This window comes from Phanerochaete carnosa (genome assembly GCF_000300595.1).
Source record: "Phanerochaete carnosa HHB-10118-sp unplaced genomic scaffold PHACAscaffold_8, whole genome shotgun sequence".
Lineage (NCBI taxonomy): Eukaryota > Fungi > Basidiomycota > Agaricomycetes > Polyporales > Phanerochaetaceae > Phanerochaete > Phanerochaete carnosa.
The window spans coordinates 570,204-597,844 of record NW_006767635.1 but is presented as its reverse complement, the minus strand read 5'-3'; the positions used below and the strand labels follow the sequence as shown (position 1 = coordinate 597,844).

General features: G+C 55.5%; 11 protein-coding genes across 11 annotated transcripts; 8 read left to right on the top strand and 3 right to left on the bottom strand.

Moving 5' to 3' along the window:
- Nucleotides 1-124: 124 nt before the first annotated feature.
- PHACADRAFT_126134 (uncharacterized protein) lies at nucleotides 125-2,213 on the top strand. Its single transcript, XM_007398671.1, has 7 exons — nucleotides 125-333; nucleotides 493-557; nucleotides 625-764; nucleotides 828-993; nucleotides 1,061-1,397; nucleotides 1,454-1,508; nucleotides 1,561-2,213. Exons 1-7 carry the CDS (start codon nucleotides 331-333, stop codon nucleotides 1,626-1,628), a joined length of 834 nt encoding a protein of 277 aa, XP_007398733.1. The 5' UTR covers nucleotides 125-330; the 3' UTR covers nucleotides 1,629-2,213.
- Nucleotides 2,214-2,267: 54 nt separating this feature from the next.
- PHACADRAFT_61360 (uncharacterized protein) lies at nucleotides 2,268-2,429 on the bottom strand (the record flags this gene model as incomplete). The annotated part of the gene is made up of 1 exon (XM_007398670.1): nucleotides 2,268-2,429. A coding segment is annotated over one exon (162 nt), but the record flags the coding sequence as incomplete, so codon positions are not given.
- A 200-nt stretch (nucleotides 2,430-2,629) lies between these two features.
- PHACADRAFT_260719 (uncharacterized protein) lies at nucleotides 2,630-4,785 on the top strand. The gene is made up of 10 exons (XM_007398669.1): nucleotides 2,630-2,967; nucleotides 3,023-3,081; nucleotides 3,131-3,163; nucleotides 3,216-3,399; nucleotides 3,455-3,690; nucleotides 3,745-3,775; nucleotides 3,825-3,987; nucleotides 4,039-4,194; nucleotides 4,250-4,383; nucleotides 4,440-4,785. Exons 1-10 carry the CDS (start codon nucleotides 2,715-2,717, stop codon nucleotides 4,547-4,549), a joined length of 1,359 nt encoding a protein of 452 aa, XP_007398731.1. The 5' UTR covers nucleotides 2,630-2,714; the 3' UTR covers nucleotides 4,550-4,785.
- Nucleotides 4,786-5,009: 224 nt separating this feature from the next.
- PHACADRAFT_260715 (uncharacterized protein) lies at nucleotides 5,010-7,383 on the top strand. Its single transcript, XM_007398668.1, has 12 exons — nucleotides 5,010-5,218; nucleotides 5,437-5,481; nucleotides 5,539-5,589; nucleotides 5,651-5,663; nucleotides 5,722-6,008; nucleotides 6,065-6,253; nucleotides 6,302-6,392; nucleotides 6,442-6,532; nucleotides 6,587-6,668; nucleotides 6,729-6,995; nucleotides 7,049-7,139; nucleotides 7,195-7,383. The coding sequence occupies exons 1-12, from the start codon at nucleotides 5,058-5,060 to the stop codon at nucleotides 7,255-7,257; spliced, it is 1,431 nt and encodes a 476-aa protein (XP_007398730.1). The 5' UTR covers nucleotides 5,010-5,057; the 3' UTR covers nucleotides 7,258-7,383.
- Nucleotides 7,384-9,119: 1,736 nt separating this feature from the next.
- PHACADRAFT_260714 (uncharacterized protein) lies at nucleotides 9,120-9,791 on the top strand. Its single transcript, XM_007398667.1, has 4 exons — nucleotides 9,120-9,329; nucleotides 9,384-9,465; nucleotides 9,522-9,600; nucleotides 9,665-9,791. The coding sequence occupies exons 1-4, from the start codon at nucleotides 9,315-9,317 to the stop codon at nucleotides 9,681-9,683; spliced, it is 195 nt and encodes a 64-aa protein (XP_007398729.1). The 5' UTR covers nucleotides 9,120-9,314; the 3' UTR covers nucleotides 9,684-9,791.
- A 1,422-nt stretch (nucleotides 9,792-11,213) lies between these two features.
- PHACADRAFT_176385 (uncharacterized protein) lies at nucleotides 11,214-13,590 on the bottom strand. The gene is made up of 3 exons (XM_007398666.1): nucleotides 13,185-13,590; nucleotides 12,685-13,127; nucleotides 11,214-12,625 (listed from the first exon to the last, which is right to left on the bottom strand). Exons 1-3 carry the CDS (start codon nucleotides 13,558-13,560, stop codon nucleotides 11,432-11,434), a joined length of 2,013 nt encoding a protein of 670 aa, XP_007398728.1. The 5' UTR covers nucleotides 13,561-13,590; the 3' UTR covers nucleotides 11,214-11,431.
- Nucleotides 13,591-14,410: 820 nt separating this feature from the next.
- On the top strand, nucleotides 14,411-16,036 carry PHACADRAFT_260710 (uncharacterized protein; the record flags this gene model as incomplete). Its single annotated transcript, XM_007398665.1, has 3 exons — nucleotides 14,411-14,794; nucleotides 14,845-15,572; nucleotides 15,622-16,036. Coding segments are annotated over exons 2-3 (1,024 nt in total), but the record flags the coding sequence as incomplete, so codon positions are not given.
- Nucleotides 16,037-16,678: 642 nt separating this feature from the next.
- On the top strand, nucleotides 16,679-17,400 carry PHACADRAFT_260708 (uncharacterized protein). Its single transcript, XM_007398664.1, has 3 exons — nucleotides 16,679-16,735; nucleotides 16,788-16,920; nucleotides 16,998-17,400. The coding sequence occupies exons 2-3, from the start codon at nucleotides 16,852-16,854 to the stop codon at nucleotides 17,211-17,213; spliced, it is 285 nt and encodes a 94-aa protein (XP_007398726.1). The 5' UTR covers nucleotides 16,679-16,735; nucleotides 16,788-16,851; the 3' UTR covers nucleotides 17,214-17,400.
- A 366-nt stretch (nucleotides 17,401-17,766) lies between these two features.
- Nucleotides 17,767-22,918, top strand: PHACADRAFT_260703 (glycoside hydrolase family 115 protein). The gene is made up of 18 exons (XM_007398663.1): nucleotides 17,767-18,270; nucleotides 18,325-18,550; nucleotides 18,600-18,643; nucleotides 18,714-18,726; nucleotides 18,783-19,024; nucleotides 19,084-19,206; nucleotides 19,272-19,347; nucleotides 19,398-19,470; nucleotides 19,529-19,570; nucleotides 19,629-20,296; nucleotides 20,351-20,787; nucleotides 20,848-21,025; nucleotides 21,078-21,400; nucleotides 21,456-21,841; nucleotides 21,897-22,453; nucleotides 22,505-22,638; nucleotides 22,695-22,722; nucleotides 22,776-22,918. Exons 1-14 carry the CDS (start codon nucleotides 17,778-17,780, stop codon nucleotides 21,509-21,511), a joined length of 2,994 nt encoding a protein of 997 aa, XP_007398725.1. The 5' UTR covers nucleotides 17,767-17,777; the 3' UTR covers nucleotides 21,512-21,841; nucleotides 21,897-22,453; nucleotides 22,505-22,638; nucleotides 22,695-22,722; nucleotides 22,776-22,918.
- A 1,202-nt stretch (nucleotides 22,919-24,120) lies between these two features.
- Nucleotides 24,121-25,179, top strand: PHACADRAFT_260702 (uncharacterized protein). The gene has a single exon (XM_007398662.1). The coding sequence runs from the start codon at nucleotides 24,146-24,148 to the stop codon at nucleotides 25,004-25,006; it is 861 nt and encodes a 286-aa protein (XP_007398724.1). The 5' UTR covers nucleotides 24,121-24,145; the 3' UTR covers nucleotides 25,007-25,179.
- Nucleotides 25,180-25,342: 163 nt separating this feature from the next.
- PHACADRAFT_260701 (uncharacterized protein) lies at nucleotides 25,343-27,201 on the bottom strand. Its single transcript, XM_007398661.1, has 3 exons — nucleotides 26,943-27,201; nucleotides 26,069-26,887; nucleotides 25,343-25,985 (listed from the first exon to the last, which is right to left on the bottom strand). Exons 1-3 carry the CDS (start codon nucleotides 27,120-27,122, stop codon nucleotides 25,506-25,508), a joined length of 1,479 nt encoding a protein of 492 aa, XP_007398723.1. The 5' UTR covers nucleotides 27,123-27,201; the 3' UTR covers nucleotides 25,343-25,505.
- Nucleotides 27,202-27,641: the final 440 nt, after the last annotated feature.

Genomic DNA, 27,641 nt, shown 5'->3' with positions numbered 1-27,641 from the left:
ACCTAGATAACGGCAATCTTCGCGCATTTTGAGCACATTGCGGGGCTTGTTTGGTGGTGAAGGTCGTGGTCAACGCGAAAGACGAAGCGCGTCTGGATTGGTTAGAGCTGAATTGGGGGCCAGCGGCGCTTTGCTCAGATTGTTATCGACTCCTGATTACAGCATCAAAGTTATCGAGAAAGCTAACTGCAATATACAGCGAGCACCATTTCCTACACTACGGACGACATAAAATCTTTGCGGTTCGGCCTGACTTTGCAGTCGCTATTCATCTGGCTGTTCGCGGTCTTCCTCTCGTACCTGTTCGTCAATTCCTTCCGAGATAGCAACATGGTGAGCGTCGTTCCGCACGCTGCGAGGATGGAGTCACAATCCGGAAGAACTGACCTCTTTTGGCGAACTCTATCACGACATGCCTGCCGTTCACCTCCCTAAACAACCGGAAACGCATCTTCTGCCACTGGTGTCGCGGCCGCACACGCAACGCCGCAGTCAAAGCGCATTGACAAGCAGCTTGAGGAGAAGATCAGCCAGTTCTGTGTGGTTACCGGAGCGTCGTGAGTCCCCCTTACATGCGATATCTGAACCATCGCCGTGATTCGATACTGATAAGTATCGCCACAGGCAGCGAGACGCAAAGAAGTACATTGAGAAGTACAAAAGTGTTGAACCCGCTCTCAACGCATTCTACAACGACATGTCAAGCCGCTCGACACCTGCACCCTCTACAAGTAAGCTGAGCCAGCTGTTTGATCAATATAAAGGTCCGTCGTTGACCCCTGGAGTGGTCGCATGCCTCGCCTGACCTTGGAGGCACCATTACTCAGACTTGGATGGTGACGAAATCACCGCGGAGGGAACGCTCAAGTTCTGCGAGGACCTCGCTGTGAACCCTGAGGATGTCGTCTTACTTGCAGTTGCCTATGACTTGAAGTCACCTCAAATGGGGGAGTGGTCCCGAAAGGGCTGGGTGGATGGATGGAAAGCGATCGGGTGAGTAACAATGCTCATATCCCAGGAGGTAGCGTGTAGCTAAGGCGGGAGAGTGTAGTGCTGATAGCATCCCAACGATGAAGACCGCGTTGCTGCGACTGCGAGATAAGCTTGGGTCAGACCCAGTTTACTTCCAGAAGGTCTACAACTATACCTTCGAGTTCTCGCGTCCTCCTGGTCAGCGCAGCCTGGGCATGGACATGGCGAAGCCCTTCTGGAGCCTGCTGCTCCCACACGGCCTGCAGGGCGGCGTCCTATCGCACATCCCGTCAACTCGCGACGTCGATGGCGATGACCGCATGGGTGGCGTCGAGGAGGGCTGGCAGGACAAGTACATGCAGTGGTGGTTTGATTTTTTGGACGAGAAGAGGCTCAAGGGCATCAGTAAGGATGTCTGGCAGATGGTGAGTATATGCTCCCCTTCCTCTGCCGGCAGACGTATTCAAGCAGGTTGCCGCAGTTCCTTGAGTTCGTACGTACCATCGACTCGAAATTCGAGAAGTACGACGCGGAAGGTATGTGTCGTCTTGACTTTTCTGGTGCCGATTACTCATTGCTTACATGCAGCCGCTTGGCCATCCACGATTGATGATTTCGTAGATTACGCGAAGAAACGGCTCGCATCAGGACAGTAGTCCGTGTACACGCACGTCTTTCAACCACGGTCTGTCATGGCGGAGATGGAAGTCGCTGATATCCTCGGGGTTGTCAGCGGCGCTCAAGCTCGGTGCTCCCTGGAACTACATCATTAACAATGAAATTGACCACCTCGCTGAAGGGTTATCATGTATTGGTCGCCACACTGGTCATCTTACGAAATGCAGAGGACAATTGACAGATTGTACCCATGATGTGAAGCAGCAAATACCACTCAAGAAACCCACGTCTCCGTGACCCTTCAGACTCTTGTGTTGTCATCTTCGCGTTTTTCTGCAGATGCCGTTCGCCGTCACTTACCATCACATTTCCGAGACCCTTGACTGGCGGGGGAATGGTGACGTTGTGAGAAGTGCCAGAAAACCTCAGGAATACACCAGCATGCGTCACGCGGTAATTGTCACCAGAAAACGCACCCGATCGTGGCGATTTACGGCAAGCTGCCAGAAGACAATAATGCTGGGAGGAATGGCGAGTCCTTGATCAAGGAAAGCCTAGGCGGCGCCGAACGCGCGGCCGCCGCGGCCGTGACTTTCGTGGCTTCACTGCTCACACATCTTGTTAGTATGGATTTCGTTGCATTGTCCACGGAAGCGCAGCACACACCTGCTGCTCACACGCACAACTACCTCTGCACCGTCCTCCGCCAGCCACAGGACGTCCACGTAGACGTTTGCGGAGGTCAGGCCAAATGACTGCAGGAGCGCGTCTTGCAGCGCCTTGCGGATCGTGAGACCGTCAGTGTTCGCAGGGCTGACCGAAAAACGGATATAGTGGTTGCCCTGGTTGTCTTGCATCACCGCCGCACAGGCCGCCGCTTGTCGTGATTCGTCGCAGCTCGAGACAAACGTCGGACGCGCCCGCGCAGGTCCTCGCGCTTTTGTGGCAGCGTGACGCTCTGGTCACGGCGTCCAGACTGTCACACGTGACATCGTAACGATGTGCCTTGTTCGCCTCCAGCCTCTCTAGCTGCTGCCCTGCTCTGCTTTCTTCGCTATCTCTGCTTGTTCTCTTTTTTCTAGACCGCACTGTATCGTGTTACTGGCTAGATCAGAGTGGGCTCTATGGCCAATGATGGGGACGTCTCGGAGAAACGGCCAGAAGGCAAATGCTGCGGCATCATACAAGAGGCGACCACGAAGAGTATGGAGAGGAGAAGCAAGCGCAAGGAGAGTGCACAGCCGTGGATAGTGCTGAAAATAACGATCGGCATCACTCTGGGGATCATAAGCTATGCGTCTTATGTGTATATAGGTCGTTTCTGCGTGCCCATGCTCAAGCGGAATAGTGGCATTTTGGGCGGACGGAGGTTTGGGAGTAAGCATGTTGCCTTTGTGTTATTATACGAGAGCTCATGCGTATCTTCTCCCAGTCCCCTTTCTTGTCATATTCTGCATCTTGTTAGTCATGATGCTGTGGGCATACGCAGTGGTGCGCTACTCGAGTCTGGGTCTTTTAACTTACTCAAGCATAGCTGTAGATTGTCTTCACAAGCCCTGGGAAGGCAGGAGATGTAAGTAATACTGCATCTGCAGCGCAATATATTTGCTTAGGCTATTCTGCAGTATGTCGAGCCGTCGCCTGAACCGCCACCGCGACCAGTCCCGCAGTGGTGGGATTCGACTAGTGATATTGGGGCAGGCCAATACGAGTACACGGGCAGCAATACGGTTGGAGGTGCGCAGTCAAACGGTAACACGACTCTAGAGTCCCATGCTGTTCCATCCGACAAACCGAGTGAACAGCGAGGCAAGTACTCTCATGATGGTATCTTTGGGATGTGCTGACACTGACATATGTTAAGACGACAACGCCGGCGATGCCGATGCTCTTCCTCCAGTCCAGGCAGCCCACGCTCGCAGCGAAATGAATGGAGATGGTAACGGTGCACAACAGCCCTCCGGTGATACCAGCGGATTACCGATGGGTCTCACGAGGCGTCCGCCCATGACCCCGGTGCTTCATCCAGATCACAGATACTGCTTCAAGGACGGTTTCATAAAGCCTCCGAGAGCCCACCATTGTCGTGCATGTGGTACTGTAAGTCGGGGTCGCCCTAGATTGTGGGCCGTGTGATTGACCTGTCAATTATAGTGTGTCTTGAAGTACGACCACCATTGTCCATGTAAGTTGGCGCCTTGTCGAGGCAGCGGTTTTGGCTCATTATTACGTAGGGATAGGGCAGTGCGTGGGCGCGCGCAACCACAAGTTCTTCGTGAACTTCCTCCAGTGGGCAGCGATATTCTGTATGTGGACCTTCGCGACGCTTGTTCCGGGTGCAGTACAGGAGGGGCGGGATAGCGATCTCGATGCGCAATACATCGTCATCATTGCCTTGTATGTCGAATGTCCCGGCCGCCGTTATCGGTACGCTGACAAGCGGTGTAGATCAGCGCTATTCATCTTCTTCACGGTCGCCTTGTTGGTCACGCACGTTCGGCTGATTCTCTTGAACATGATCACGGTTGAGTCTCTAAGCAAGGAGCGAATGACGGAACGTGAGAAGGCCGTGCTCGCTCGGCAGTTCTCTTGGTATCAATTCGGGTGAGTGCTCGCTAAGTGGCCCCGGTTTCATCATGACGCTCATTTCTGAATGCAGCGCCAAGCGGAAGTTGAAGAAGCAGTGGGACCGCGAGTGGGGAGAGCCCTACACCGATGGGAATCTCTGGTGGCTTGGTAGCTACAGAGAGAACTGGGAGTCTGTGATGGGACACAGTAAATGGGAATGGTTTTGTGAGCATTATCATTTCTCGACGTTACCGTCATGCTCACACAATCGCACATCGCAGTGCCTATTGGACGTAGCGATACAGACGGCCTCAATTGGCTGCCCAACCCTCGATTTGATTCAGAAGGCAGGCCAAGGCCGCGTAGCCAATGGCCTGCCGCACTGCGCTGATACCCTGCGCCACCTATCCCTATCTTCAGGTGCGGTGTTTCGCATATGACCCAATTGGCCTGTGCAAATGGATCATAATAGCTCTCACATGACTGGACGATATCATTTGACTCTCGTTAATGTCCGCTATGAATCTATCTGGACCTACGTATGTACGATACCGTACAACCTCCGCCATAATCTCTTGTATTATTTCTATGTGTAGTGATCGTTGTGATGTGCTTGGGCTTTGACCTGTTTTTGATACCCTTCCAGAGAGCAGCATGTAGAGCATTCTCGTCAATAGTCGTCAATGATGACGAAGTCGGCCTGCGCTTGGCGGTGGCGAGTGGCGGCGAGAATTAGACGCTATGATCCGTACCCAGCACCGGGGGGAGGTTACCTTATTCAGCCTAAAAGCTCACCTGGGTCTGTGAAAGCGGAGAGGTCCCCGAGATCAACTTGACCTCATACTACCATCACCAACCTCTCGCAGTTCTCCCTCGCAGCAGATCAACGACAGACAACCATGGCACCCTCCGCTACAGCGATCACACCCACGAGCAACGGCAAGTACGCCGTCGTGAAGAACGGACATACCAACGGTCGCGAGAACGGTCACAGGAATGGGAGCGTGCACCTCAGTTCAGCGGATGTCTTCCACCTTGAGCACGAGTATGGCGCACACAAGTGAGTAGCAAGTTTGAATCTGCTTAAGATGATGCGGTTACGGTCGCCTCCCTGTTCTTGATATTACAGCATCTACTCACCTAGAGCGCTGACCCGAGTTCGAGCGGATGTCTGGATAGCGCCAGGATGTCGGCCCTGGCTGACAGTAGTAGTTCGCTGTTCCTCTTGTATACTTTCTCAGACGCTGGTGCTGATCGGTCTCTGTTGTACTGCGGCAGTTACCACCCGCTTCCGGTTGTATTCGAGTCCGCGAAGGGCGCGAAGTGAGTTACTTTCGCCTATAGCTCTGCACGAGCTAAATCTGATATCATTTGTTATAGAGTATGGGATCCGGAAGGCAAGGAGTATATTGACATGCTTTCAGCATATTCGTGGGTCTTGTTTACCTTCGTCTTTGATAACCATGTATAATATTTTGTTTTCCCGGTGCAGTGCCGTGAACCAGGTTTGTGCTCCAAGCCAAGATACATCCCACACGATTCGCTGACGATCTGCATGTGAAGGGTCATTGTCACCCGCGAATAGTTGCAACGCTCGTAGAGCAGGCGCAGAAGCTTACCCTATCTTCCCGAGCATTCTATAACTCCGTCTTCGGAAAATATGCTCAGAAGGTTACTTCCATGTTTGGCTACGACATGGTTCTCCCCATGAACACGGGTGCTGAAGCCGTCGAGACGTCCATCAAGCTCTGCCGAAAGTGGGCATATGAGAAGAAGGGTGTCCCCGCAGGCGAAGCGATCGTCCTCAGCGTCGCAGGCAACTTCCATGGCCGAACTATTGGTGTTATTAGGTTTGTGGCGTTACCAAATATCGCATCATGTTGCTGATTGCAGTTGATGGTGCTAGCATGAGCACCGATCCGGAGAGCCGCACAGGCTTTGGGCCGTACTTGGAGGGTGTCGGTCCCACCTTTGTTGACAACGGCCCTACCAGGACTATCCAGTTTGGTGAGATCTCAGACCTGGAGCGTGCCTTGGAACTCCATGGCTCGAGGGTCGCGGGTTTCCTCATCGAGCCTATTCAGGGCGAGGCTGGGTGAGTGCTGCTCGCAATATCTTTGGCCCTTTACTAATTGCACGGTAGGATCGTCGTCCCCCCTGCAGGGTACCTAGTGAAGGTTCGCGAGCTTTGCACGAAGCACAAGGTGCTCCTGATCTGTGACGAGATCCAGACGGTATGTGTCTATAGAGCCGCTTGATCAGAAATCACTGATCATCTTGCAGGGTCTCTGCCGCACTGGCAAGATGATGGCGTACGAGTATGACAACATCCGACCTGACATCGTCCTTCTCGGCAAGGCTTTGTCAGGAGGAAGTAAGTTCTGCGCTTAGCATCACGGGAACCGTAGTAGCTAATCTGATGTCTCAGTGTATCCCGTATCTGCGGTCCTTGCTGACCGCGACGTTATGCTGTGCATCCGTCCCGGTGAGCACGGAAGCACCTATGGCGGGTGAGTACCTACAGCTTGCTTTCGCGCTACATGGTCTAACGGCAGTTGCAAAAATTCTAGCAATCCGTTAGGCTGTGCGGTCTCTATGACGGCCTTGGACGTTCTGGTCGAGGAGGACCTCGCACAGAGGGCGTACGATCTGGGTGTGAAATTCCGTTTTGGAATCTCCGCGATCAAGTCGCCCTTGATAAAGACTGTCCGCGGTCTCGGTCTGTTGAACGCCATAGTCATCGATGAAGAGAAGAGCATTCGCAAAAGGACTGCCTGGCAGCTTTGCTTGCTTCTGAAGAGTCGCGGGGTGCTCGCGAAGCCGACGCATGTCAACATGTGGGTCACCCTCGCCCTGTTACCCTTGCCGACGTCTGCTTACGCTCTCACAGTATCCGCTTTGCTCCGCCCCTGATTATTTCCGAAGAAGATTTAATGAAGGCTGTCAAGATTATCGGCGAATGTCTTGAGGATCTCGACAATGTGAGTGTATATGTTTTTCTATCGGTTAACGACAAGTTAATGGTTTTTGGGGTAGCTTGATGTAATTCCGGGCGAGGTCGAGAGTGAGAAGGGGTTCAAGGAGGTTCTTGACGACTAGAGCTACCGCTTGCTTGCATATCTCTCGGTTTACGTCGCTGTCCTGCGTCCGAATCATGCTCTGTATTACTAATCCCCTGTAGCATTCCTGTATAGTTCTAATCAGCATGCCGATGGTTACTCCATCTTTTACACGCTAGAACAGCCAGCGATTGCCGAGCGCCAACGGCGACATTAACACAGCGTGAGCCCGGACGGAAAGACGGACCTGATCTACACGCGAGAAGAATCAATGTGCATTTGCGGGGAAGAATCAAGCAAGGCAGATCAAGATAGCGGGCTAATGCTTCGCGGTTGACGGATGGAAACACCTCCGTGAAAGATATGATAGGCAGGTGCGTACCCGCCGCGGCATCAGCAAACCTAAGCGGATGAAGTTGAATGAACGTTGCAGTCCTGAGGCTGCCTATGCTCGGTGCGTGTTGACTGCGTTGCCCTGTGATAAGGCCTGCCACTCAATGCTCTCGAGGCGGCACACGCTACCATCACGTAAGAGAAGAGCCCCAATATGCGGATAACGGGAGGAACAGCGCCTGCGCAGCAGCAGCTTCGATACAAAAAGTGAGTAACGTCCGGTACCGACTCTGGGCTGCCGTGCTGAAGTGGAGCAATACAAACGGAGATAGGCGAGGCTGTGAGGATAAGACAGACAGCCCGGCCGTATGGGCCGCCCATTCGTGCCCGTTGATGCTGCGCAGCCGTTTCCATACAGGGCCCGCTCTAGTATTCAAGACGTCGACTATCCCTGATGCATTCATGCGACCTCGTCCGTGCCTGCTTTCTTGATGGCCAAGTGGAAGTGACACAACTGGTAGGGCATATTGACAGATCCCGACCAGAGTAGCGAGCAACGCAATCACAGGAGTCAGTGCAGGGCGATAGCAATCGCCGAGCTAAACCGTAAACGTTAGCAAGGGGAAGAGAAGGACTTGCAGCAGCCTCGTATTTGATTGATATACGCCCTTAGCGGGAAGAAAAAGGGCGGTGCCTCGGCTGTTGATTGTCATCAGAGCTCGCACATGACACAAGCGGGCTTGAGACATGCTGAACAATCTGACACGGGATTGATGCAGGCTACATGCATGGCAGAGTGACACGCACTAGAATTATTCATGGCCCTCGAAGCCCGGGACGAAGCGCGAAGTCCAGCAGCGAGGTTGATCCAGTTGGCCGCGATTGGAGGAGACTGATGGCGTGTAAGCTGTTGCAATAAAATCTTCGTTGTAATGCTTACGTCGTTGCTACAGAATGCAGGATGGTGCGTCCCTCGGCCGAAGATTTGCAAACCACAGCGGTTACCTTTCTCGGAAACGCTCCCGCTCGGGAACATCTCCGACCGTCCACGCATCTTTGTGTCCGTGCCTCGATCAGTGCCTCGCCGTGTACTGTCGAGTGCTGTCATATTTATCACAGCGTCTCTGGCATAACAACTTCACAGTTCTACGTTAGCCCAACTGGCTCCGAGCCTCGTCTCAATACTGATAGGGACGACGCTGGGTCAAGTCCGTCGCTCGACAATTTCGAATACTGCCGCTTGTAAACGCTGCAGTGACATGCTCCACTACGACCCTAGAATCCCAATACTTACGGCAGCCTGCCTACAGCCTGCACATCCTCGACGAGCGACGGAAAGAAGTCTCACCCGGGACCAAGCATGCCGTATGCAAGTGACAAAGCCGCACGCCTACTTGCGCGTCCTCTGAATCACCTGCGCTGACACTCAGCGGAGCGCGCCCGGGCGCCGTCCTACCATACACAGAGCAAACCTGTGCCGGGTCTCGCAGTTTGGCTTCAGTCTCCCGTTCCGGTTCGAGAGTGATCGGTTTGTCGGTGCTGCGCGGCCCGGATAGGGTAGACTGAATGTTTGATTGAAAGGTAAGGCCCTAGTTCATCACGACAGCGGCATGTTGCTGCTTTCCTCGAGCGGGAATGTTTGCTTTGCTTTGGTAGCGCCAGTGCTCTGCTCTATATAGGCCGGAAGGGAGAAGCCAGGACGGTAGTTTCCACTCTACCGTCGGTACCATTCCCCCTCGTTGGTGCAAACCACATTCCGCTCCCATGAGTGAAAGTCAGGTACGCCGCCATCAGAACCGTCGCGGAACGGATGTGATTACCTGATCATCGTAGACTAGCAACCCCCAGGGGCACCAGGAGAACGAGCTTGCTAGGATACCCAGGCGGACACCGATGGCATGTTCATTCTGCAGGGGTGAGCGGCCCCACCTTCTTTCCGGGCGCGATTGTGAGCTCTTACGCGTAACACAGGCCGCAAGCTCAAGTGTGATGGACGCCAAACATGTGGAAACTGCGAGCGCCGCGGAATCCCGTGCGTCTACGTGCCAGTGTAGGTGCTCGGTGCAATGGTATCAGTGGCTGCGGTCAGAGCTGATGCTGTGTTTCCGCACTAGGTCTGCTCAGCAGAAGTAGTTTATCCCTTTCACTGGTGGATGCCGGCAGCTAGCCCGACGGTCTCTGTGTTTCGAAGGACTGGCCTTCTCGTTAGTTTTCGCGCCTCCCATACTTATGCTACTTCACATACCACACTATCAGTGTATATTGTACACCCTCTCGACAACGTCCTACGGATGACAACGCCGAGTCCATGGTCTTCCTCGACCTCGACCGGGCCACAAACATCAGACTCAGCTACGTCATTTCGAGCGATGCTGTTCTGGACTCTCGAGATAATGTTACCGAAAGGGCATAGTCATGCGTAAAACCTGCACTGTGGCGTGAGCCTGGCCTTCTCGCACTAGGTCGCCTACGGCAGGTCAGCACGAAGAAAGTGGGATCGAATCGGGTGCCGACCTCGAGGCCTCAAGGCGCATCTTATAGCGTCCGATTGGAAGGGGATCTCTACCCCATGATCACGGTACCTGGCAATGCGACGGCCCAAGCGATCCCGAGCCCTGACGCGGACACACAAGACAAACAAGGCCCGGAGGGCGGTGCAATCTGATGATAGGAATGTGAAACCTGAACGCCTCTATCCCCGATCCCGACGGCGACTGCGGCTTTGGCCTGAATGCAGCAGCGGCCATAAGACGATGCATCGCAAGTCATGCCGTGTAGCTTCGGCCATGCTTAGGCGTTAGCACGTATATACCCAAGTTTCAGAACCGCCTGACTGAGTAACAGATGTCACCCGCAGGCCATCGCTTCGGTTGCGCAAGCTGTACCTGCACAGGTCTGCCGTTTCATGCGGGGCTGCCCAAGACTCGGAGGGTTTGAAAGCGGTCAAAGGGAAATGGGAAACCGGGGGATACACACCTTAAAGTCGTTAACCGTGCTCTGCTGTTCCCCCGCATAGCAGGCACCGTAAACAGCACCACCGCTTGTCGGGCTGCACAGTGCAGTCCGTTACAGCGCCTTTGAGTTACTAGTTGCGCCGCCCGGGCAAAACTCTATTTGCCCTACAGACGCTGTGTGCCTTCTTCTGGTCCGCATGTCCGAAGTGGCGGGGCGCGGCGTGCCGCGGGTTGTATGCAGGAATGAAAGTATGTTCAGAAAGAGTGAGCTGCAGTTTTCTCTCGCTGCAGCAGTCCAAGAGGTCAGCACAAACATAGCGGGACGAAGACATACGGGCTGCCGTGTGCTAGCTGGCACTTCGGGGATTTTCACATGACAATTTCAAACGGATGGCAAATGACGAACGGATTGGAGGGCCACCACTTGTCCGACACGAGGTGATATATGAGCCCATGAGAGTATCATTAAAAGTCTTTGTGCCCACTCCTGATCAGCGACCTGGCGGCTTTCATACAAGCTTATCGGACCCTACCACCTGAGATGTTGTCTCGGCAGCTGACGATGTCCAGATGTTCAGGTCCAGCGTACAGGTGGCACTCGTTTCTTAGATGCAAATGAAGTCGGAGCGCACGCCTCGTGTTTGTGCAGATGATACTGGTTCGAATGCTACTATTATGACACGGTCGGTCAGCTGCAGTACATTCACACCAGGAGTTCTGCGCACTCACCGCATTCCTGACCAAAATTGACATAGCACATTGACGAGCAGCCGAGTAATCAATCAGGCTCAAAGCTTGCGACCCTGGATTCTTCCTTCTTCGCTTCTCACCTACATCTGTGTACTCAAGACCCATGAACGTCCCCGAAGATCTCGGCTGGAACATGTCCCCATGTATTCCGAACGAGCATCGTAGCCCGTATACCGTCTAAGCTCGTCGCGAGCACCCCTCATTGTCCGTGGTCGTCAATTCAGCGTCGCGCCCCGGAGGGGCATCCGCACTATCTACACCATTCGACGCCCCCGCAGCAGCGTCAGTGAAGCACGAGGCTGTACTCCTGCTTCCGTGCAGCGCCTCTGGTGCGTGCGCGGTGCCCCCAGCGGAGAGCTCAGCGCTGTGTGGTGGGCTCTCGACAGGCGGGCTCACGAGCACGGCGCTCGCGGCGATGCTGTTGCTTCGGCTCAGGGACGGCGTGCCGGTGACCTCGCTCAGCGTCAGCGTGTTCGCGCGCGTGGGCGGTCGCGAGAGCGTGTGCGCCGAGCGGGAGCCGCTGCGCGGTGCGGAGCTCCACGCCTCGCGCGACCCGAGCGACTCGATCGTCGGCATCCGCGTGATGATCCGCCCCAAGACGGGCACGTACGCCATGGCGTGGTTGTCGCCGCTGTCGCCGTCGTCGGGCGACTGGGGATCCTCGTGCAGCGAGTGCGCAGGCGAGCCGCGGTGCGCGAGCAAGAGCCCTGCTTCTGTCTCGCGCGCGACCTGCTCCATCATCGCGCGGAAGCGGTCGGCGAAGATCTGCATCTCTTCCGCAGTGGTAGGGCTCATCGGCTCCGCGGCATCCTGCACACCTGGCTCCGGAAGTGTGCCAGGTGTGTGTACAGAAGCTCTCTCCCCGGGCACGCTGCCGTAAGGTGCGCGCGCAGATTCACCGTAGAACGGAGGTGAAGAAAGATTTTCCGCGGAGGAGCCCGCTGGCGCGGCGTCGAAGTCCTTGGCGAAGCGTGTTGTCGTGCCGCCGTGGTCGTCTGAAGATAGCAGCGAGCGGCCCGCGCTTAGCGGGAGAACGGGTCGTGGCCGTCCGTCCCCTAGCGGACGGTCTGAGCTGATGCGAGAGTGATACTCTCGCAGCCTGCCAGGCCTGGATACGCCCGAGACCGCGGTGATGCTGCTCTCGTGCGTGAAGTCGCTCTGCGAATGCGACGAGTATTGGCGCAGCATTTGTGGTGCTGCTACGGGCATCGTGGACACTGACATCATCGAGTGTGAACTTCGCGTAGTAGATGAGTTGACCGTCCCCGGCTCCACATCGAAGGCCATCGGATGCGTATGTGCTCGTTCGCTTCTACGGTGGCGTGGGGCTCGGGCAGTAAGGTATCGGTACGATAGGATGTGATAGGTAAGCTGAAAACTTGCTGTTAGCGTCTCTGACCAAGGCCGTGCATCGGAACCTTGCCGCTTACGAGAGTCAAAGCGGTGAGAACCAGGCGCACGATGGAGCCTGCAAGCCAAGCACCCCACACTACAGCATGGCTGCCGCTGCATTGCAGTCCCGTGCCAGTCCACAAGATGTCGATATCCCCATGACAGCGCCCTTGCGCTGACAAACCAGGATCGGCCGAATGCCTCCATATGGTCACGAATGCTACGTTGACGACGGCGGGTCCGAGTAGCAACACGGATGCTACAAGGCTGAGGAAAGGAAAGATGCGTGCATGTATCGAACGTGGTTGATGCCGCGAGTCGAGACGCCGAGCAAGAAACGATAGGACAAGCGTAAGTAGAGTGGTAACGAACGAAAGTGCAGACGCGACGCCGAGCACGAGCAGAGCGATATGGCGATCCCGCGCTGTATAAATAGTGAAGGCCACAAAATAGCGGACTGCGGTGTAGACGCCCCATGCGGCTGAAACAGCCGCTCATTAGCCTTTCCGCGACTCAGTATACAGTGCTAGGGTCTTACCAATCAAGCTCATGAGGAAGTGGTTTGCCCATCGCAGTCGGCGCAGCTTTGTGTGTACTAGATGACGTTCCCGCTGCCGTTTGCGCTCGCTTGATAGCACCAGATCATCTGAGAGGGACAGCCCTGTCATCCATGAAGTCCTATTCGATTCGTAATAGATGGGCTGGCTGGCAAGTATGTCCAGGTAGGCCGCAGACGGCGCATGGAGACCATTAAGCAAGGGTTCGGTAGGGTGGGAACTTTCCGAAGTAGACGTGCGCAGGGTCACTCCAGACAGCGAAAGATCGTACATGCCACGGCTGGTCCTATTTTGCTGTGAGGTAGGCGCAGGGGCATCGTTCACGAACAGGGCTTGGTGAAGGTATAGTGCGGCCATGCACTCTGTTTGTCGTGGGTGAATTTGCGAGTTGGAAGGGAAGTACCAGTCAGGAACTTGTATGTTAGGTACGATAAAGAGTCTCTGCGTACCTCAACCGGTGTGGTCTAGCACCGTCCTTGGTCTAAGACAAGGGGTCGGTCTCAGCCTGCCAGGACTCTAACACGACCGGAAGAGCCGGATGGTGGTAGACAAGCGCCGCAAGCGTATGTTGTGCTGCGGGCCATGTCGCCATCATCGGGTGGCGTTCCACAGTGATGTGATGAAGCCAATCGGACTGAGACTTGAACTCTACACGACAAGTATCGTAGAACGACATGCGAATATTCATGCTCGAAAAGAAGAGAGTGTCGCCTATAAAATGAGAATATGTTTTGAGGGAGTCCTGCTTCGGGATTTGGTGGGAAGCTACTTTTCGTACTTGGCTTCAGAGGTTTGTATAGCTCGCGATATTGATATTCTAAACCTGAATAAAAAGCACCGTACGGCGGCACATGCATACTGTTCGACATGGTAATACAGTAGGACATCAGTGCATCAGCGCGTAGCCACGGTATTGAGATTATTCGGCGCTCACAGTAAGACTATGTAATGAGTCTCGGGGGATTTTCGGTCTTTTGCCGGAGTGGTGCCACAGCGATCGTACCCGCGCATCAATGAGGGACATAGGGAAAGAACAAAGGCCTGCCGTTGACAGTAAGCAGCAGTTGCTTATTCACTTACTTCTGGTGCTAAGCATTTAGATCCTCAACATTTCGATCCTCGATCAATAAAGGCGCTCTAACTATTGCATCCGATATTTGAATTGCGCTTTGTGCCGCCCACCCGGCGTTACCGAGTGTCATCTCATCACCGCCATGTCTGCCTTGCACTTGCTGTGAGCAGGCTGCGTCTGCAGCCACAACGTCGCCCGAGACATTCGTTATGTCGTGGTCAAGGAGAAACAGCGCATCATCAGTTCAAACTGTAATTAACCGTCAGTCAAACGTCGGCGACGGCCACCCCGGGCAGCGACCGCTCTTGGACAGCCCGACGGCCTCAGGATATGGATCTGTCGATGTGCAAGATATCAGCCCAGGGCCTGCCGTAACACGATCGAGTAGGCGGTCCAGTCCCGAGATATGGAGGCGCGATTCCCTGCTAGACCAGGTGCCAGAGGAGAGCGGTTTTGGAGACCCGGTGGACGAGCCAGAGGCGATAGAATGGTCACTCGAGGAGAGGGGCCTGTATAGTGGTGCGTTTCCTGGTCTCGACACAGCGAACAGAAGTCTAACGTCCATGCAGGCTCTTACAGACGGATCGTGGCAATGTACACCTTTGTGCCTCTCAGCTCGCTCCTGTTGCTCGGTTGCCTAGCGTGCTGCCCCCGGCTTTTCTGGAAGTACGAGATCCATCCTCCCGAATCACACCCGCCGTACTTCCCCCCGCCTCTACCCTATTTCCTCGTCTCGTCCGCGCTGTGGTCGCTCGCGTACCTTCTGCGGACGCCCATCTTCGCACTCGTCTCCTCCGTTTTCGACGGCTTCTCGCCTGTGCTCGTCACGCTCGCCTTCAACGTCCTGCATGTGCTCCTCTACAACGTCTTCCGGCTCTCGTCGCTCCCGATCCTGCGCATCCGCGACGCCATGCAGCACGACATCGCGACGTGGCACGACCCCGCGTTCTACCGGGTCTGGTGGGTCGCCCTCGGCTGGGCGACGATCGACGTCGCGGTTGGCATCTGGCAGAGCTACACGCAGATCGCGCTCTATCGCAACGTCATGGTGCCCGAGGACCGTGTCCCGCAGGTTCTCGCCCAGGGTAGCGAAGGCGGCAGCATGACGAACCTGCTGTCGGCAGACCTCGAGGAGGCGGTGCCGCTGAGCCCGCGTGCGGACACTCCGAAGACAACCAACAGCGTGCCGAGGACACTCGACGAAGCAATACGGGCTGCGGTCGACCAGGACCTCGAGCAGCTCATGAACCTCAAGGAACGGGAAGACGTCGAAGAGATTTATGGTCTGCCTGTTATTGTGAGTGCCTTCCTTCTACGGATGCACCGTTACCAACTAATAGTATCAGAAAATACCCGTATTTGTGTCCTGTCTGCAACGCCTCGACTCTATACTGCTGTCTACTGGAATCACGCTAACACTTTCGGCATCGTATCTGAATTCTTCACTCTCACTTCTCGTCCCTAAATCCAACGTCACGCATCTGCCATCCACCAATCGACCGCTCCTCATTGCTTTCCCTTGCATCGTCCTGCTGAATCTGTTTTTGAACCTCATATACACACCGCTCATCCTACCGCGCATTGGCGTACACACTACTGCGTACATCAGTTTCTTACTTGGACTCGGAACTTTTTTCACTGGTCTCGGTTTGTGGGGTGCTTTAGCTTAGCTAACATTTCGTCTTGTTCATTTACGATGTAAAATATGCGTTGCGTCGCATACAATGAGTTATGGCTAATGAAATGCATTTGATACGATGATAGACAACATGAGTGCGCATATACCTACGGAAAAGTGGGTCAGCACGAGATCTTCAATGGGCTGCGGAATGAAGAATCAGGTTCTCGATGCGTTTCAGCAGGTACCCAGCCCCCCTCACTTTGTACATCGGAAGGTTTGGTGTAGGCTGAGTACATTCGTGTCCGCCCATCGAATAAAATTTCATCCGATGGCACGTCAAGGAAAAGAGACTCACCAATTCATCAAGCCTGATCCCCAGTCCTACAACTACCTAGTGCAGCTGATAAATCTGGGTATAAGAAATTAGCGAAGGGAACTTGCGAGAGTATGGCAAGCGAAGGAGAGATCAGCCAAGGCTGAAACTAATTGGTAGCATTGTTCCACATTGTGTCTTCGGACAGCAGTTGGATATGGTACTAACGGAATCATCATCGAAAGTAGAGCTCGGTGCAGATACTTACCATTTCCACCAATCTACACGTTTGTCTGGAGCATGAACTCGATGTCGAGGAAGAACAGCAGACGCGTCACAAAAATTCTGTATTTTGAAAGCGCCGGATTTGAGCTCCGACTGAAACAGGCCAAAGCACGATTACATCATGTGGTCTGCGTTGCCATGAAATTACTTTTTCCACAGCTACCACGACCTCGTTCTCTTGGAATAAATCCTCGATAAAACTTCTCAACTATATCTATGGCGCCATTTATTGACCCTGGAGGCATGTCGCTTCAATGATATGGTGGTTTGGGATGTTGACACTGGGGTTGTAGAGCCCAAGGAGTCGCCCAAACCACAGCCACTGGGTAACTTCGCTGTCTTGTTTCTGTTCACTACATGCACAGTCTGCATCCTCTTCTTGCTGTGGCGGCAGGCGTCCTCGCTCAGAACTGTAGTCGCGCACCAGTACGTGACCCAGACTCAATCAACTTTGGGATTGTCGGTCGACATCATCATGCAGGATGAGCACTTGGAATGGGGAGGGGGGCATCCGTCTGTCTACGGACGACGGCCCCCCGGCAAGAGAGTTTATAGACGAAGACAACGATGACGATGATGATACATCATATGATGACGAGCCGCTTCCCACTGCGCCGTCGGCGCCGTTCGGGAGACAGATACCACCTGCACTAGACGGCCATGCTAGAGCGGAAGACGTGCCCTTGCAGAACCCTTTACCTGTGCCGCCGAAGCCTTAGTCAGCATGCCTTCTGACCTGGTGTGTTCTCCGTCAAGCCTCTATGTCCCTCCCTCGTAACTTGCTTTGAGCATCCTGTAATGACCTGCTATTGCTCCATAATAAATCTCTAGGCACCGCTGTCAAATTCATCAGACTTCCTTTGATGATAACTGTGGAAGGGCTTCGGTCATAGCCCTCCTCGGTCGTAAGAGGCTGTCTGCGGTGCTTTTTGTTGCAGCTGACCGATGCCTAACGTCTACTCGCCATCAGGGCGAGGTCACAGGGCCGTAAGCTTTGCAGGGACGGCTCCGCAAGAATACATGTCGCGTATACAGACTTATGGTGCTGCATGGCTCTCTGCACCTCTCAGACATCTTTGGAGGTCGTCTGCTCACCAACCGAGGTTCTGCCGTCCCACGTACCGCGGTCACAAGGCCTGCATCAACGTCTGGGTGACAGTATTGGATGTGCAGGCATCGCGAGAAGCGGGCCGCCTCCAGAACACTGAGCCTTGCGCCGCCTTCATAAAACACGGCGGTATACACCGTACATCGCCACAGTCGAGAACACGTCGCGATTCATCATGCTGTCTCCCTGGAGACTCGGCACCCTCGTGGGCCTCCTCGCCGCCGTCGATTCTGTCCTCGCCATCGGCCAGGCCACCTGCGTCGCGTTCAAGTCAGCGCCGTCGACGTTCCCCATCGTGTCCGGCGGCAGCGGCACGCCCATCTTCCTGTCCGATGACGACTGGCCCGGCGTGCAGCGCGCCGCAATCGACTTTGCGATGGATATCCAGCGCGTCACGGGTGTGATGCCGTCCATGGCGAACATCACGGCGACAGCGGGCACTAATGCCTCGAACGCGATCATCGTAGGGACGCTTGGCCGTTCATCCCTCATCGACGCCATCGTCAACAACACGAAGCTCGACGTATCGTCCGTTCAGGGCCAGTGGGAGTCGTTTTTGGCGAAGGAGGTCAAGAACCCGCTTCCTGGCATCGATTCTGCATATGTTATGATTGGTGCCGACAAGCGTGGGACTATCTTCTCTATGTATGATCACTCCGAGCAATTCGGTGAGTTCGCAGTGTCTTAGTGCTGAAATGGCTGCTGAACGTCCATGTTTGTAGGTGTATCTCCCTGGTACTGGTGGGCTGATGTCCCTTCAACCCAACACTCGGAACTCTTTGTCACTTCGTCCGGATGTGCGCACGCCTCACCGACAGTGAAGTATCGCGGTATCTTCCTGAATGACGAGCAGCCTGCTCTGCAAAACTGGGCATTTGTGAAGTTTACGAACGGCACTGGCGCGGCCCTCACCGGGTCGCCGTTCAACCAACTCTTTTACACGAAACTGTACGCGTCATCTTTGAATTACGAAAGTGGTCAACTGACGATGTGGCAGTTACGAACTCATTCTCCGTCTAAAGGGGAACTATCTTTGGCCCGGTAAGTCGTGCTTCGCAATACTAGGTTCAACCATTTATGCTTCATGTGCTCATCTTCTCTTCCCTTCCAGCACAATGGAGCAGGTGCGCATTGTAAATTTAGCACTTCCATACACCGATGCTGATAGAGGGTCCCAAAGCGCATTCGCGGTGGACGATCACCTGAACCAGGTCCTCGCAGACTGGTACGGCATCGCTATGGGCACAAGCCACGAGGAACCGATGACGCGTAGCACGCCCGTCGAATGGACTCTCTTCGGTGACGGCCCCTGGGATTACAGCGTTAACATGCAGAACATCTACAACTTCTGGCTCGCCGGCACCGAGCGCGCGGAGCCGTACGAGAATGTTTACACCATGGGCATGCGTGGTGATGGTGATGGTGCGTACCCGCTTCCTTTACCGTCGCACTGAGATGCGTATTGACGAGGCACCTGACAGAGCCGCTCGCTGAGGGCCAGGACATAGGGCTCCTGGAACAGGTCATCTCAGACCAGCGTGGAATCTTGTCCAAGGTGTTCAACACCTCGGACGTCACGACCATTCCCCAAATGTGGTGTCTATGTAAGTCGAGACCCGTGAAGTTCTTGAGGATTGGAGGCGCGCAGGAGACTGAACTTTGTGCACAGACAAGGAAGTTGAAGGCTTCTACGATGACGGCATGACCGTGCCGGACGACATCACCCTGCTCTGGACCGATGACAAGTGAATCGTTTTTGGAATACGTTTGGGGTCATGCTAATCAGTCCACGCAGCTGGGGCAACATTCGTCGGTTCCCTACTATTGCGGAGCGCAATCGCACTGGCGGTGCTGGTGTCTATTACCACGTGAGTAATTTTTGCATACTAGCAGATGGCCCGTTTGGACTCACTGCTCTGCGTGTAGTTCGACTATGTCGGTGACCCGCGAGACTTCAAGTGGATTACAGTTTGTCCCATCGTCCTTCTCACTACGTTCTCTTCTGACGATACTTTGGGCTATGTAGTCCAGTCAGCTCTCTAAAACCTACGAAGAAATGTCGCTCACCGTCGACCGTGAAGCTACCCGCATTTGGATCGTGAATGTCGGTGACCTAAAGCCGTACGAGATGGATATTGAGTTCTTCCTCACCCTCGGGTGGAACGCCTCGATCTGGAATCCGAACAATGTCGCGTCCTTCGTCAATAGTTGGGCGGAGCGCGAGTTCGGCATGTCGACGGAGGACGCGGCCACCGTCGCAAGCATCCTCGCGAACGTGACCCGCTTCAATGCGCGCCGTAAGCCTGAGCTGCTCAACTCGACGGTGTACAGTCTCGTCAACTACCGCGAGGCGGAACAGATGCTCGCGGATTGGCAGAACCTGAACACAACCGCCGTGCGCCTCTACAACTCGGTCTCGTCCAACAAGCAGCCCGCGTTCTTCCAGCTGGTGCTGCACCCGGTGCAGGCCTCCGCAACGCTTGGGACAATGTGGATCTTTGCCGGAATAAACAACCTCCGAGCGTCGCAGGCACGCGTTAGCGCGAACGAGTACAAGACGAAGGTAGAGGAGCTCTTCGAGACAGACTTTGCACTCGAAGAGGAATATCATAGCATCCTGGATGGCAAGTGGTCCCACATGATGGACCAGACGCATGTCGTGTACGCTTATTGGCAACAGCCTATGCACAACACGTGAGCGCCGTTTGCAAAGCTGCAAGGATATGAGCACTAACCTTTCTTGTATAGCATGCCGTTGGTGACGAAGGTTCAGCAAAAGAAGCAGGCCCTAACTGGGCCCATGCGCATTGCCCTCGAGAACAGCCTGGGCGCGTGGCCAGGTGATAACATGAATGACTGCGCGGCACAATTCTCGTGTGGACCGCCGACGATCGCTCTTGACCCCTTCGTACCATTTGGCAATACTTTTATCGACATCGGCGCCGGCGGGCCCACATCATTCACGTGGAATATCTCATCGAACGTGTCGTGGCTCCAGATCTCGCCAAGCAGTGGCTCGATAAGTCCGAGCAACCCCGAGACGCGCGTGTTCCTCAGCGTCGACTGGAGCAATGTCTCGGGTGCCGAGATCGCGAACCTCAACTTTTTGTCGAACTCCGCTAATCAGACGGCCCAAAGCGCGTTCTTCCTCGCGAACAAGACCGTCGTACCGGATGACTTCCACGGTGCGTCTCGTAGATTCGCTTTTTGGGAACTGCCCTGGACTTATACCCCTGCTATGGCAGGCTTCGTTGAGGGAGACGGTGGTATTTCTATTGAGGCTGCTCACACTTCGCGTAACACTAGCATTGACGGTATCACCTGGATCGAACTCCCTGAATATGGCCGCACCCTCTCTGCCATCACGCCCTGGCCTCGCGGTGGCGATGAGCTGAACTTCACCGCAGGCGCCGGCCCACATGTGTATGTTCCTCTCTGTCTCGCCTCTGACTTTACATTAATACCCAGTGTATAGCGAGTACGACTTTTACAACTTTAACACGATCGGCCAAGCGGGTAACATCACGGTGAACACGGTAGTCGCGCCAACGTTCAATAACTACGGCCCGTCTGCCAACATCTCGGTGGCGGTGTCTATAGACGACCTCGAGCCCCAGACGACGGCCTTCTTCCCGACGGCGCCGGCTGGCGGGACCCCGCCACAGTGGGACGGCACGGACGGCTTCGTCGCAGACAGTTTCATCAACGTGCCGAACAACTTCACCATCTCGCCCGGCGCACACACGCTCAAGATTTGGATGACAGAACCGACAGTTGTTGTACAAAAAATCATCATCGGTGCGTTGGCTCTGTTGTACTGCTTTACGGGCTGGGCTCACCAACTCGTTTCTAGACACTGGAGGAGTGCGCCAGAGCTACCTGGGTCCCCCGGAGAGCATCCGCGTGTAAAAATTCTCAGACGAGAAGTATTGGTAGCATCGCCTCAATGGACTGTACACATGCAATCTTCAATGCACTATCATCGGAAACATACTGATACAGTGGGTCATGGATACATTATGCTGCAACTGTATGATTGTGCTTCTCTTTCGGTCGGGCGCGGCCTACTCGACGGTTTTCTTGAGCGTGCGGAGCTCGTCTGCCGAGATACCCCACCTGACAGCGAGGGCATCGTCACCGCCCGTCTTTTTGCTCTGTTCCTGCAGGTACGCCGATAGGGTGCGCTTTTGCTCGGGACTGAGCTGGCCTTGGCAGCTTGTGACATACGTAAAGAGCGCGCTGCAAAATGCTATGAGCGTCCCATTGCTCCTTAATAACGGAGATAGCGACTTACTGCACCAGCTTCTCCTCAAACTCGGCGTCGCCAAGCTTCTCCCCGTCGGGGCCGTGTGGCACAGGGCTGACAAGCGCGTCGATGAGCGCCTGGAGCAGGCCCTGGTTTTCGAGCGCGTCGCGCGTGAGCTCGGACGTCGAGGACGACAAGGGGTCCACGGCCATCGACGCGTGCGAGTTCGGGTGCACAGGGTCCTGGCGCTGCTGGCCACCCTCGGTTGGGTGGAGCACTACGCCATGGCTGTCCGCAGCTGCACCAGCGTTCGCGGCTGCCGCCGCGCGAGGGTTCGGTGGATTTATGTGCGGAACCTCGGGCACCGCGGGGATGAGGAGAGCATTGAGAAGGAAGGCAACCTTGCGCCGGACGGAGATATCCGAATCTTGCAGCGCGGCCTTCAACGAGTCCCAGCCGTTCGCGTTCTGAAGCTGCTGGAGCGCGGGCTGACAGTGCTTCGTCATCCCCGAGAGCGCATATACGGCCTTGGAGCGCAGCTTCGGAGAGCCGTTCGAGGGGTCGAGGACGGAGAGTAGTGCATGCATGGGTGACAGCGCAAGATACTGTCAAGAGAGTCAGACATCGGTGTATGTACCGCAGAGAGCTTGACTTACGGCGTTCTGTGCTGCTGGATTGTTTTGTACCGCAGTACCGACTATCCACAGGGTTTGTGTCTTGATATCGTTTGACGAAGAGGATGATGTGATCAGATTGTGCAGAGGCTCCCACATATTGAGTTTAACCAGGTCTGCAGAACTGACATTTAGTATGCATTGCGCTGTCTTCTCCCCCAATACGACTCACCATTCGCGTTGTCGATGTGCTCAATCAACTGCAGGCCATAGCATCAGTATTCGCATGGGCATATACGTACTCTAAACGCACCATCTCGATGTTATCAAGAGCCTGTAACCTCTCATCTTCGTCGCGCTTTTCATCCAGAGCAACGGTAAGATTTTCCTTCATGAGCTCGGAGTCGGGCCTTCCCAGAATCATGTCAATAATCCTGGGGTCCAAATCCTTGCGCTGTTCGGATGACTGCTGTGCCTGTGTGCTGGCATCGCCAGTCGAGTTTTCGATACCCCATCTAAGAAGAGACTGCATGTCGTTCTGTCAGTCAAAGCCGGGTTCAGAAGATAGTCGGTATGGAAGGGCAAGACGAGATGTTTTGTGAAGGAAAACGGTGATATTCAAGTAGGTGGTTGGTACTCACGTTGTGGGCGGACGTCGAAGGTTACTCCTAGCTCTGTACGAAACTCGAAGCAGCTCGAAGGTATGAGAATGGTCGGTTTAGTTGATGCGCCATCAGGTATCAGAGCGCCTAGGGACGCCTCCGATCCGCGCAATGTCCTCCAACTTTGTCTTTCGCCAACGAACATGCCACTATCTGGTGTCACGACGTAACATACGCAAGACTCAGGCCATACATTCTTGGGCTGTACATTTAGCAACCGTCATGAGTATCTTCAGCAGACACACTCGTTATATGCTTCTCCGATACGATCCAACAGGCCTCACTGAACACTTTCATGATTCAAAGTAAAATTCAAATCTAAAGCGTTTTGTTGAGGACTGAACCTATGGCAGACCAGGTTCGTTATAGGGCTGACCCCCTTGTGCAAGTGACGAGGACCTCCCGCAGAGACGAGGCTTACAAGATTTGTTGCTGACATGGTCAGAAATTCTGTAAACCGCAACACCGGGTAGTGTGAGCGGTGGTTGTCTTGTCTTCGGTCTATTACTGCTCTAATCGGCTTTCACTGCTGTCGCTCTCTCTTGTCTCCCGAGTTTTGGCACCTTGCTCTCAGAGTAATGGCTCCTGTATCTCCAACTCCCGCTACGCCTCCCGACACTCCCGACATCAGTATGCAGTCCTTTCAAACAACGCTACAGCAGTTCAAGAACCAAAGCCCACAGCTCTTCTGGCTCGTCGTCTGTGTCTTCTCCTTCTCGTTCGGTTTATCTGCCCTCTACTTCTGCTACAAAATCGTGATGTTTCTGTGGAAAGGACCAAGATGGAATGACGACCCGCGCTTGATTCCCCCACCAAAGGAGCTGAAAAGGTTATATTCAAGTAGGCTTGCAAGCCGGTCGGACTGCTCCCTTTACCGCACGGAAACAGAGAAGTTTAAGGTATGACACCCGAAACTATGCACCTTGAGCTGATAACGAGCGCAGTCCAGCAACAACTCCAAGAGAGCGACCACCGGTTTCATGTCGTCCCGATTACGGTCGAGGAGCGCAAGTTCGCTACAATGACGAGGAGGTCATGGACGCAATCGCTACTCGCGCGCGCAACTCTCACTGTACATCAAGGCACCGGCGTGGAAATACGGCTTGGCGACGAGTTCGAGAAGTACAAGACCCAGACCCTGCAGGAGGCTGTCGCTTTGGTCTCGCCCTTGCCCTCTCTATTCGAGAAAGAAGTCATCGCCGCACCCAGACCTTGTGTAGTGAAGGGCACGGGTGTTGCCTGTCCCCCTTCGTCGAAGGCCGTCCACCCAGCGGCTGATAGCACCAATGAGATACCTCAGGTCAAATCGACTGACGGAAAGCGCTCATCCTGCGGCTCGGAAGCCTCCGTTTACTCGCAGGCCTCCGTCACCAGCACCTTGACCGAACTCGCGAATCTAGACTCTACACATTTCTCTGAGCCAGACGACTCCGTGCCATCCATCATGGTTCAGTCCTGTGATTCGCCCTCGAGCAAGTTCTCCTCGCATTCCTCTCTCTCGTCCTTGCAGACCCCACCCTCGCCAGATTCACCAAGCTTCGCATTCTGTCGGCAGTCGCCACGGAAAGAATACCTCCAAGTCCCGCCGTCGCGCATACTCGGCTCGACACGCCCTCGCGCTAGACCCCCGAGTTTCGCGAGCTCTCGTGGCACGTCTCACGCTATGGGCAGGCGCAGGGCTTTGGAACACGCGAATGGCGTTGCACGCGGACGAGGCAAAGAGAATGCACATGCTGGACGGACCACGCCCGAGAAGGCGAAGGCAGCTCCAGTGTTCATTCCGTGTCCGACAAGGAACAAGGGGTTCTCGGCTCCAAAGGCGCCGCTCGCTGTCAAGGAACGGGCCCGGGATGTGCCCGCGTCGTCCCCCTGGCCGTTCTGAACATTTTGATTGTCTTGTTGCTCGTAGCTGCTGTTCTCGATCTTCGCTTTGCCCTCGTACGCCAGGATCAACTGAGTTGTTTTTCATCCAGCGCGGCCATCCTCGAACCTCGTGATATCGCACCCACCTTGCAAGTCTTATTTAGCAAGAGTCTACCGAACCCTCCAGTAAGGCACACAGCCAAGGATATGGTGTCGACGTAGGCATACCGAGATGATCCCGATTGTATATTTAATTTGACGTGTGCCGTCCACGCTTTCGCTCCCATGTGTTTTCCGTTCTTTTGTGCGAGCTCCTCGTGTCGTCCTGCTGGCAGGCTTCCCATCAGAGTTTGGGGGCAAGACGAATAGTCCGATTACATGAGTGTGGCAGAATACATAAGCACTTGTGCATGAGACATGACCTTATAAAAGCAGTACAAAGCAAGCCGTGATATACCACACATGGATACGAGCCCACCACCACCTTTTTTCCTTCGATACCACCTCCCCCGCTTTGACTAGCGTATCCCAAACTTGCCCGAGAACGAGCTCGAGGGGCGCGCAGGCAGCTCAGGCGCGCTCCAGACCTTCCACATCTTCATCGCCTCCTCGGCGGGACAGATCGTGAAGACCATCGTGCCGTCAGGACTGAGGCAGCTGTGGCCGACGGCGCCGGCGTGCGCGGGGACGCTGAGGAGGCGGCGGCCGCTCGGGAACGCGTGCACGGTGATGCTGTTCGTGAGCTGGGTGGGGACCGCGACGGGGCGACCGGCGGCGTTGCGCGGCGCGTGGGGGTCCCAGCTCGTGCCGTGTGTGCTGAGCAGCTCCTTCGCGTGCGCCGCCCAGTGCAGGGACGTGACCGCCGTGTGCAGCGGCAGCACGTGCAGCGCGCGCGCGATCGGCGCCGTCGCCTTCGTCGTGAACACGCGCACCTTGCCGTCCGGGTACGTCGAGCCCGTCGCGAGCAGGTCGGGCTGCCACGGACACCAGGAGAGCGCCTGCCACGCGCGGGAGGGGAGGAGAGGGGGGAGGTCAGCCAGCTGGAGGCAGCGCACGGCACCGGGCACGCACAGACACGCACCTTCACGGGAGCACCGTGCTTGATCCGCCCGCCCATTTTCTTGCAGTCGCTCAGCGGCTTGCCCGCACGCATGTCCCACAGGTACACGACGCCCTGCTGGTCGCTGCTCGCGAGGTAGTTGCCGTCCGGGCTGAACTTGACGCCGTGCACCTTGCTGCGGTGCAGGTCCAGCCGGGCCGCGAGCTGTTCTTGCCGGGCGTCGTAGAACTGGAGCGTGCCGCCGTCCAGGCCGACGGCCAGCACCGACCCCCGCCAGTCCGTCCCCCCGACGGCCTCCCAGTTCTCGTCCTGCCACTCTCTGACCGCCTCTCCGACGCCCGCGTCCCACAGCTGCACCGACCCCAACGTCGTGCTCACCGCGATCTCGTGCGGACTCTCGGTGCGCCACTGCACGCTGGTCGGGCGTCCCTGGGTCGCCTTGACCTTGCACAGGTGGGTGATGACGCGGCTGTCGAGGTCTTGGTAGTACACGTCCTTGCCACACGCGACGGCGATCTGGTTGCGGCGCGACCAGGTGAGGGGGTATGCGAAGGGGTCGGGTGGGACGCCGGGCCCGTCGAGCGCCAGCACGAACTGCTTGCGGGCACCGAGGGTCGCGACGCAGGAGGCGGGGGAGACCTTGCTCTTCTTCGCGAGGAGCTGCGCAAAGTTGACGCGGAGGTGGTTGTAGTCGGACGAGTCGGCGACGCCCGAGTTCGGGTCTGTGAACCGGAGCACGCGGTCGTCGATGAGCCCGAAGACGTTCGCGATGCGCCGCGTGCGGGGCGTGATGTTGAGCGGAGCCTGGATGTCGGGTCGTGAGGAGATGAAGCGATCGCCCTGGGAGACTTTTGTTATGAGCGGGGGCACATGGAGAAGGTGCGTTGGGACGCACCGAAGGCTGCACGCGCGCCGCCGCCGAAGACGGTCCTGGTGTCACCTCAGACTTCAAGTCCACCGACGCGAACGAGACCCGCCTCCGCTTAGTCGAGTATGCATTTGTTGTCGAAGACGGCGTCCAGGTTCGCTTTCGCCTGGGGGTCACACAGAGGTTTGTCGGGATGCCGCCTTCCATATGTCGGGCAGGCCTAGGGCTGAGGGAAAGTTGTCGTTGTCGGTCAACGAGGTAGACGCCTATCCCAACAAGGTGACGTGTTCCCACGCATGGCTCAAGCGACGGGATTACCTGGGGCTGTGGCTGCCCGCGCGTGTTATCACAAAAAATACAAGTCCTGGCAAGGCTGGATGATACGACGCTTGACATGAAATAAATTCTATGGTTTTATACGCTGCCGTACGTCAGGTCTGGACACGACGGCAAGTTCCGCAAAGCGCCACAAGCCTTTTGCTTTCCTTATGCGATTAGAGTTGCCTCCGCGCGGCCGAGTGATATGCTTCGCACAGCGGAACGGAGAGACGGACGAGGCCTGGCCTGGTCCACCGTAACACCCGCGAACGGTTCCCTAGGGAGAGCCCTTCTCCGCACCAGACGAGGCAGGGAAACACCGCCAGGCTTATTTGCAATCGCTCGTATCAAGGTGGCGGCCGCTGGTTGCCTATCGAGTGGGCGTGGCATGAGAACGCGGTTTGTCAA

Excerpts from the sequence above, each read along its gene's own strand:
- PHACADRAFT_126134 (XM_007398671.1), top strand. Across the intron at positions 558-624 it reads TGTGTGGTTACCGGAGCGTC|GCAGCGAGACGCAAAGAAGT; the intron begins GTGAGTCCCCCT and ends GTATCGCCACAG. Across the intron at positions 1,509-1,560 it reads CGAGAAGTACGACGCGGAAG|CCGCTTGGCCATCCACGATT; the intron begins GTATGTGTCGTC and ends GCTTACATGCAG.
- PHACADRAFT_260719 (XM_007398669.1), top strand. The coding sequence starts at position 2,715 with ATGGCCAATGATGGGGACGTCTCGGAGAAACGGCCAGAAGGCAAATGC. Across the intron at positions 3,082-3,130 it reads TGCTGTGGGCATACGCAGTG|ATTGTCTTCACAAGCCCTGG; the intron begins GTGCGCTACTCG and ends GCATAGCTGTAG. Across the intron at positions 3,164-3,215 it reads GCCCTGGGAAGGCAGGAGAT|TATGTCGAGCCGTCGCCTGA; the intron begins GTAAGTAATACT and ends GCTATTCTGCAG.
- PHACADRAFT_260715 (XM_007398668.1), top strand. The coding sequence starts at position 5,058 with ATGGCACCCTCCGCTACAGCGATCACACCCACGAGCAACGGCAAGTAC. Across the intron at positions 5,219-5,436 it reads CACGAGTATGGCGCACACAA|TTACCACCCGCTTCCGGTTG; the intron begins GTGAGTAGCAAG and ends GTACTGCGGCAG. Across the intron at positions 6,009-6,064 it reads CGAACTATTGGTGTTATTAG|CATGAGCACCGATCCGGAGA; the intron begins GTTTGTGGCGTT and ends TGATGGTGCTAG.
- PHACADRAFT_260714 (XM_007398667.1), top strand. Across the intron at positions 9,466-9,521 it reads GGCATGTTCATTCTGCAGGG|GCCGCAAGCTCAAGTGTGAT; the intron begins GTGAGCGGCCCC and ends CGCGTAACACAG.
- PHACADRAFT_176385 (XM_007398666.1), bottom strand. The coding sequence starts at position 13,560 with ATGGCCGCACTATACCTTCACCAAGCCCTGTTCGTGAACGATGCCCCT. Across the intron at positions 13,128-13,184 it reads CTTCCTCATGAGCTTGATTG|CCGCATGGGGCGTCTACACC; the intron begins GTAAGACCCTAG and ends CGGCTGTTTCAG. Across the intron at positions 12,626-12,684 it reads TTCTCACCGCTTTGACTCTC|CTTACCTATCACATCCTATC; the intron begins GTAAGCGGCAAG and ends GCAAGTTTTCAG.
- PHACADRAFT_260708 (XM_007398664.1), top strand. The coding sequence starts at position 16,852 with ATGCACAGTCTGCATCCTCTTCTTGCTGTGGCGGCAGGCGTCCTCGCT. Across the intron at positions 16,921-16,997 it reads AGAACTGTAGTCGCGCACCA|GGGGGCATCCGTCTGTCTAC; the intron begins GTACGTGACCCA and ends TGGAATGGGGAG.
- PHACADRAFT_260703 (XM_007398663.1), top strand. The coding sequence starts at position 17,778 with ATGCTGTCTCCCTGGAGACTCGGCACCCTCGTGGGCCTCCTCGCCGCC. Across the intron at positions 19,348-19,397 it reads CTGCTCTGGACCGATGACAA|CTGGGGCAACATTCGTCGGT; the intron begins GTGAATCGTTTT and ends CAGTCCACGCAG. Across the intron at positions 21,026-21,077 it reads GCAGGCGCCGGCCCACATGT|CGAGTACGACTTTTACAACT; the intron begins GTATGTTCCTCT and ends CCCAGTGTATAG.
- PHACADRAFT_260702 (XM_007398662.1), top strand. The coding sequence starts at position 24,146 with ATGACGAGGAGGTCATGGACGCAATCGCTACTCGCGCGCGCAACTCTC.
- PHACADRAFT_260701 (XM_007398661.1), bottom strand. The coding sequence starts at position 27,122 with ATGGAAGGCGGCATCCCGACAAACCTCTGTGTGACCCCCAGGCGAAAG. Across the intron at positions 26,888-26,942 it reads CGGCGCGCGTGCAGCCTTCG|GGCGATCGCTTCATCTCCTC; the intron begins GTGCGTCCCAAC and ends AAAGTCTCCCAG. Across the intron at positions 25,986-26,068 it reads AGCACGGTGCTCCCGTGAAG|GCGCTCTCCTGGTGTCCGTG; the intron begins GTGCGTGTCTGT and ends CGCGCGTGGCAG.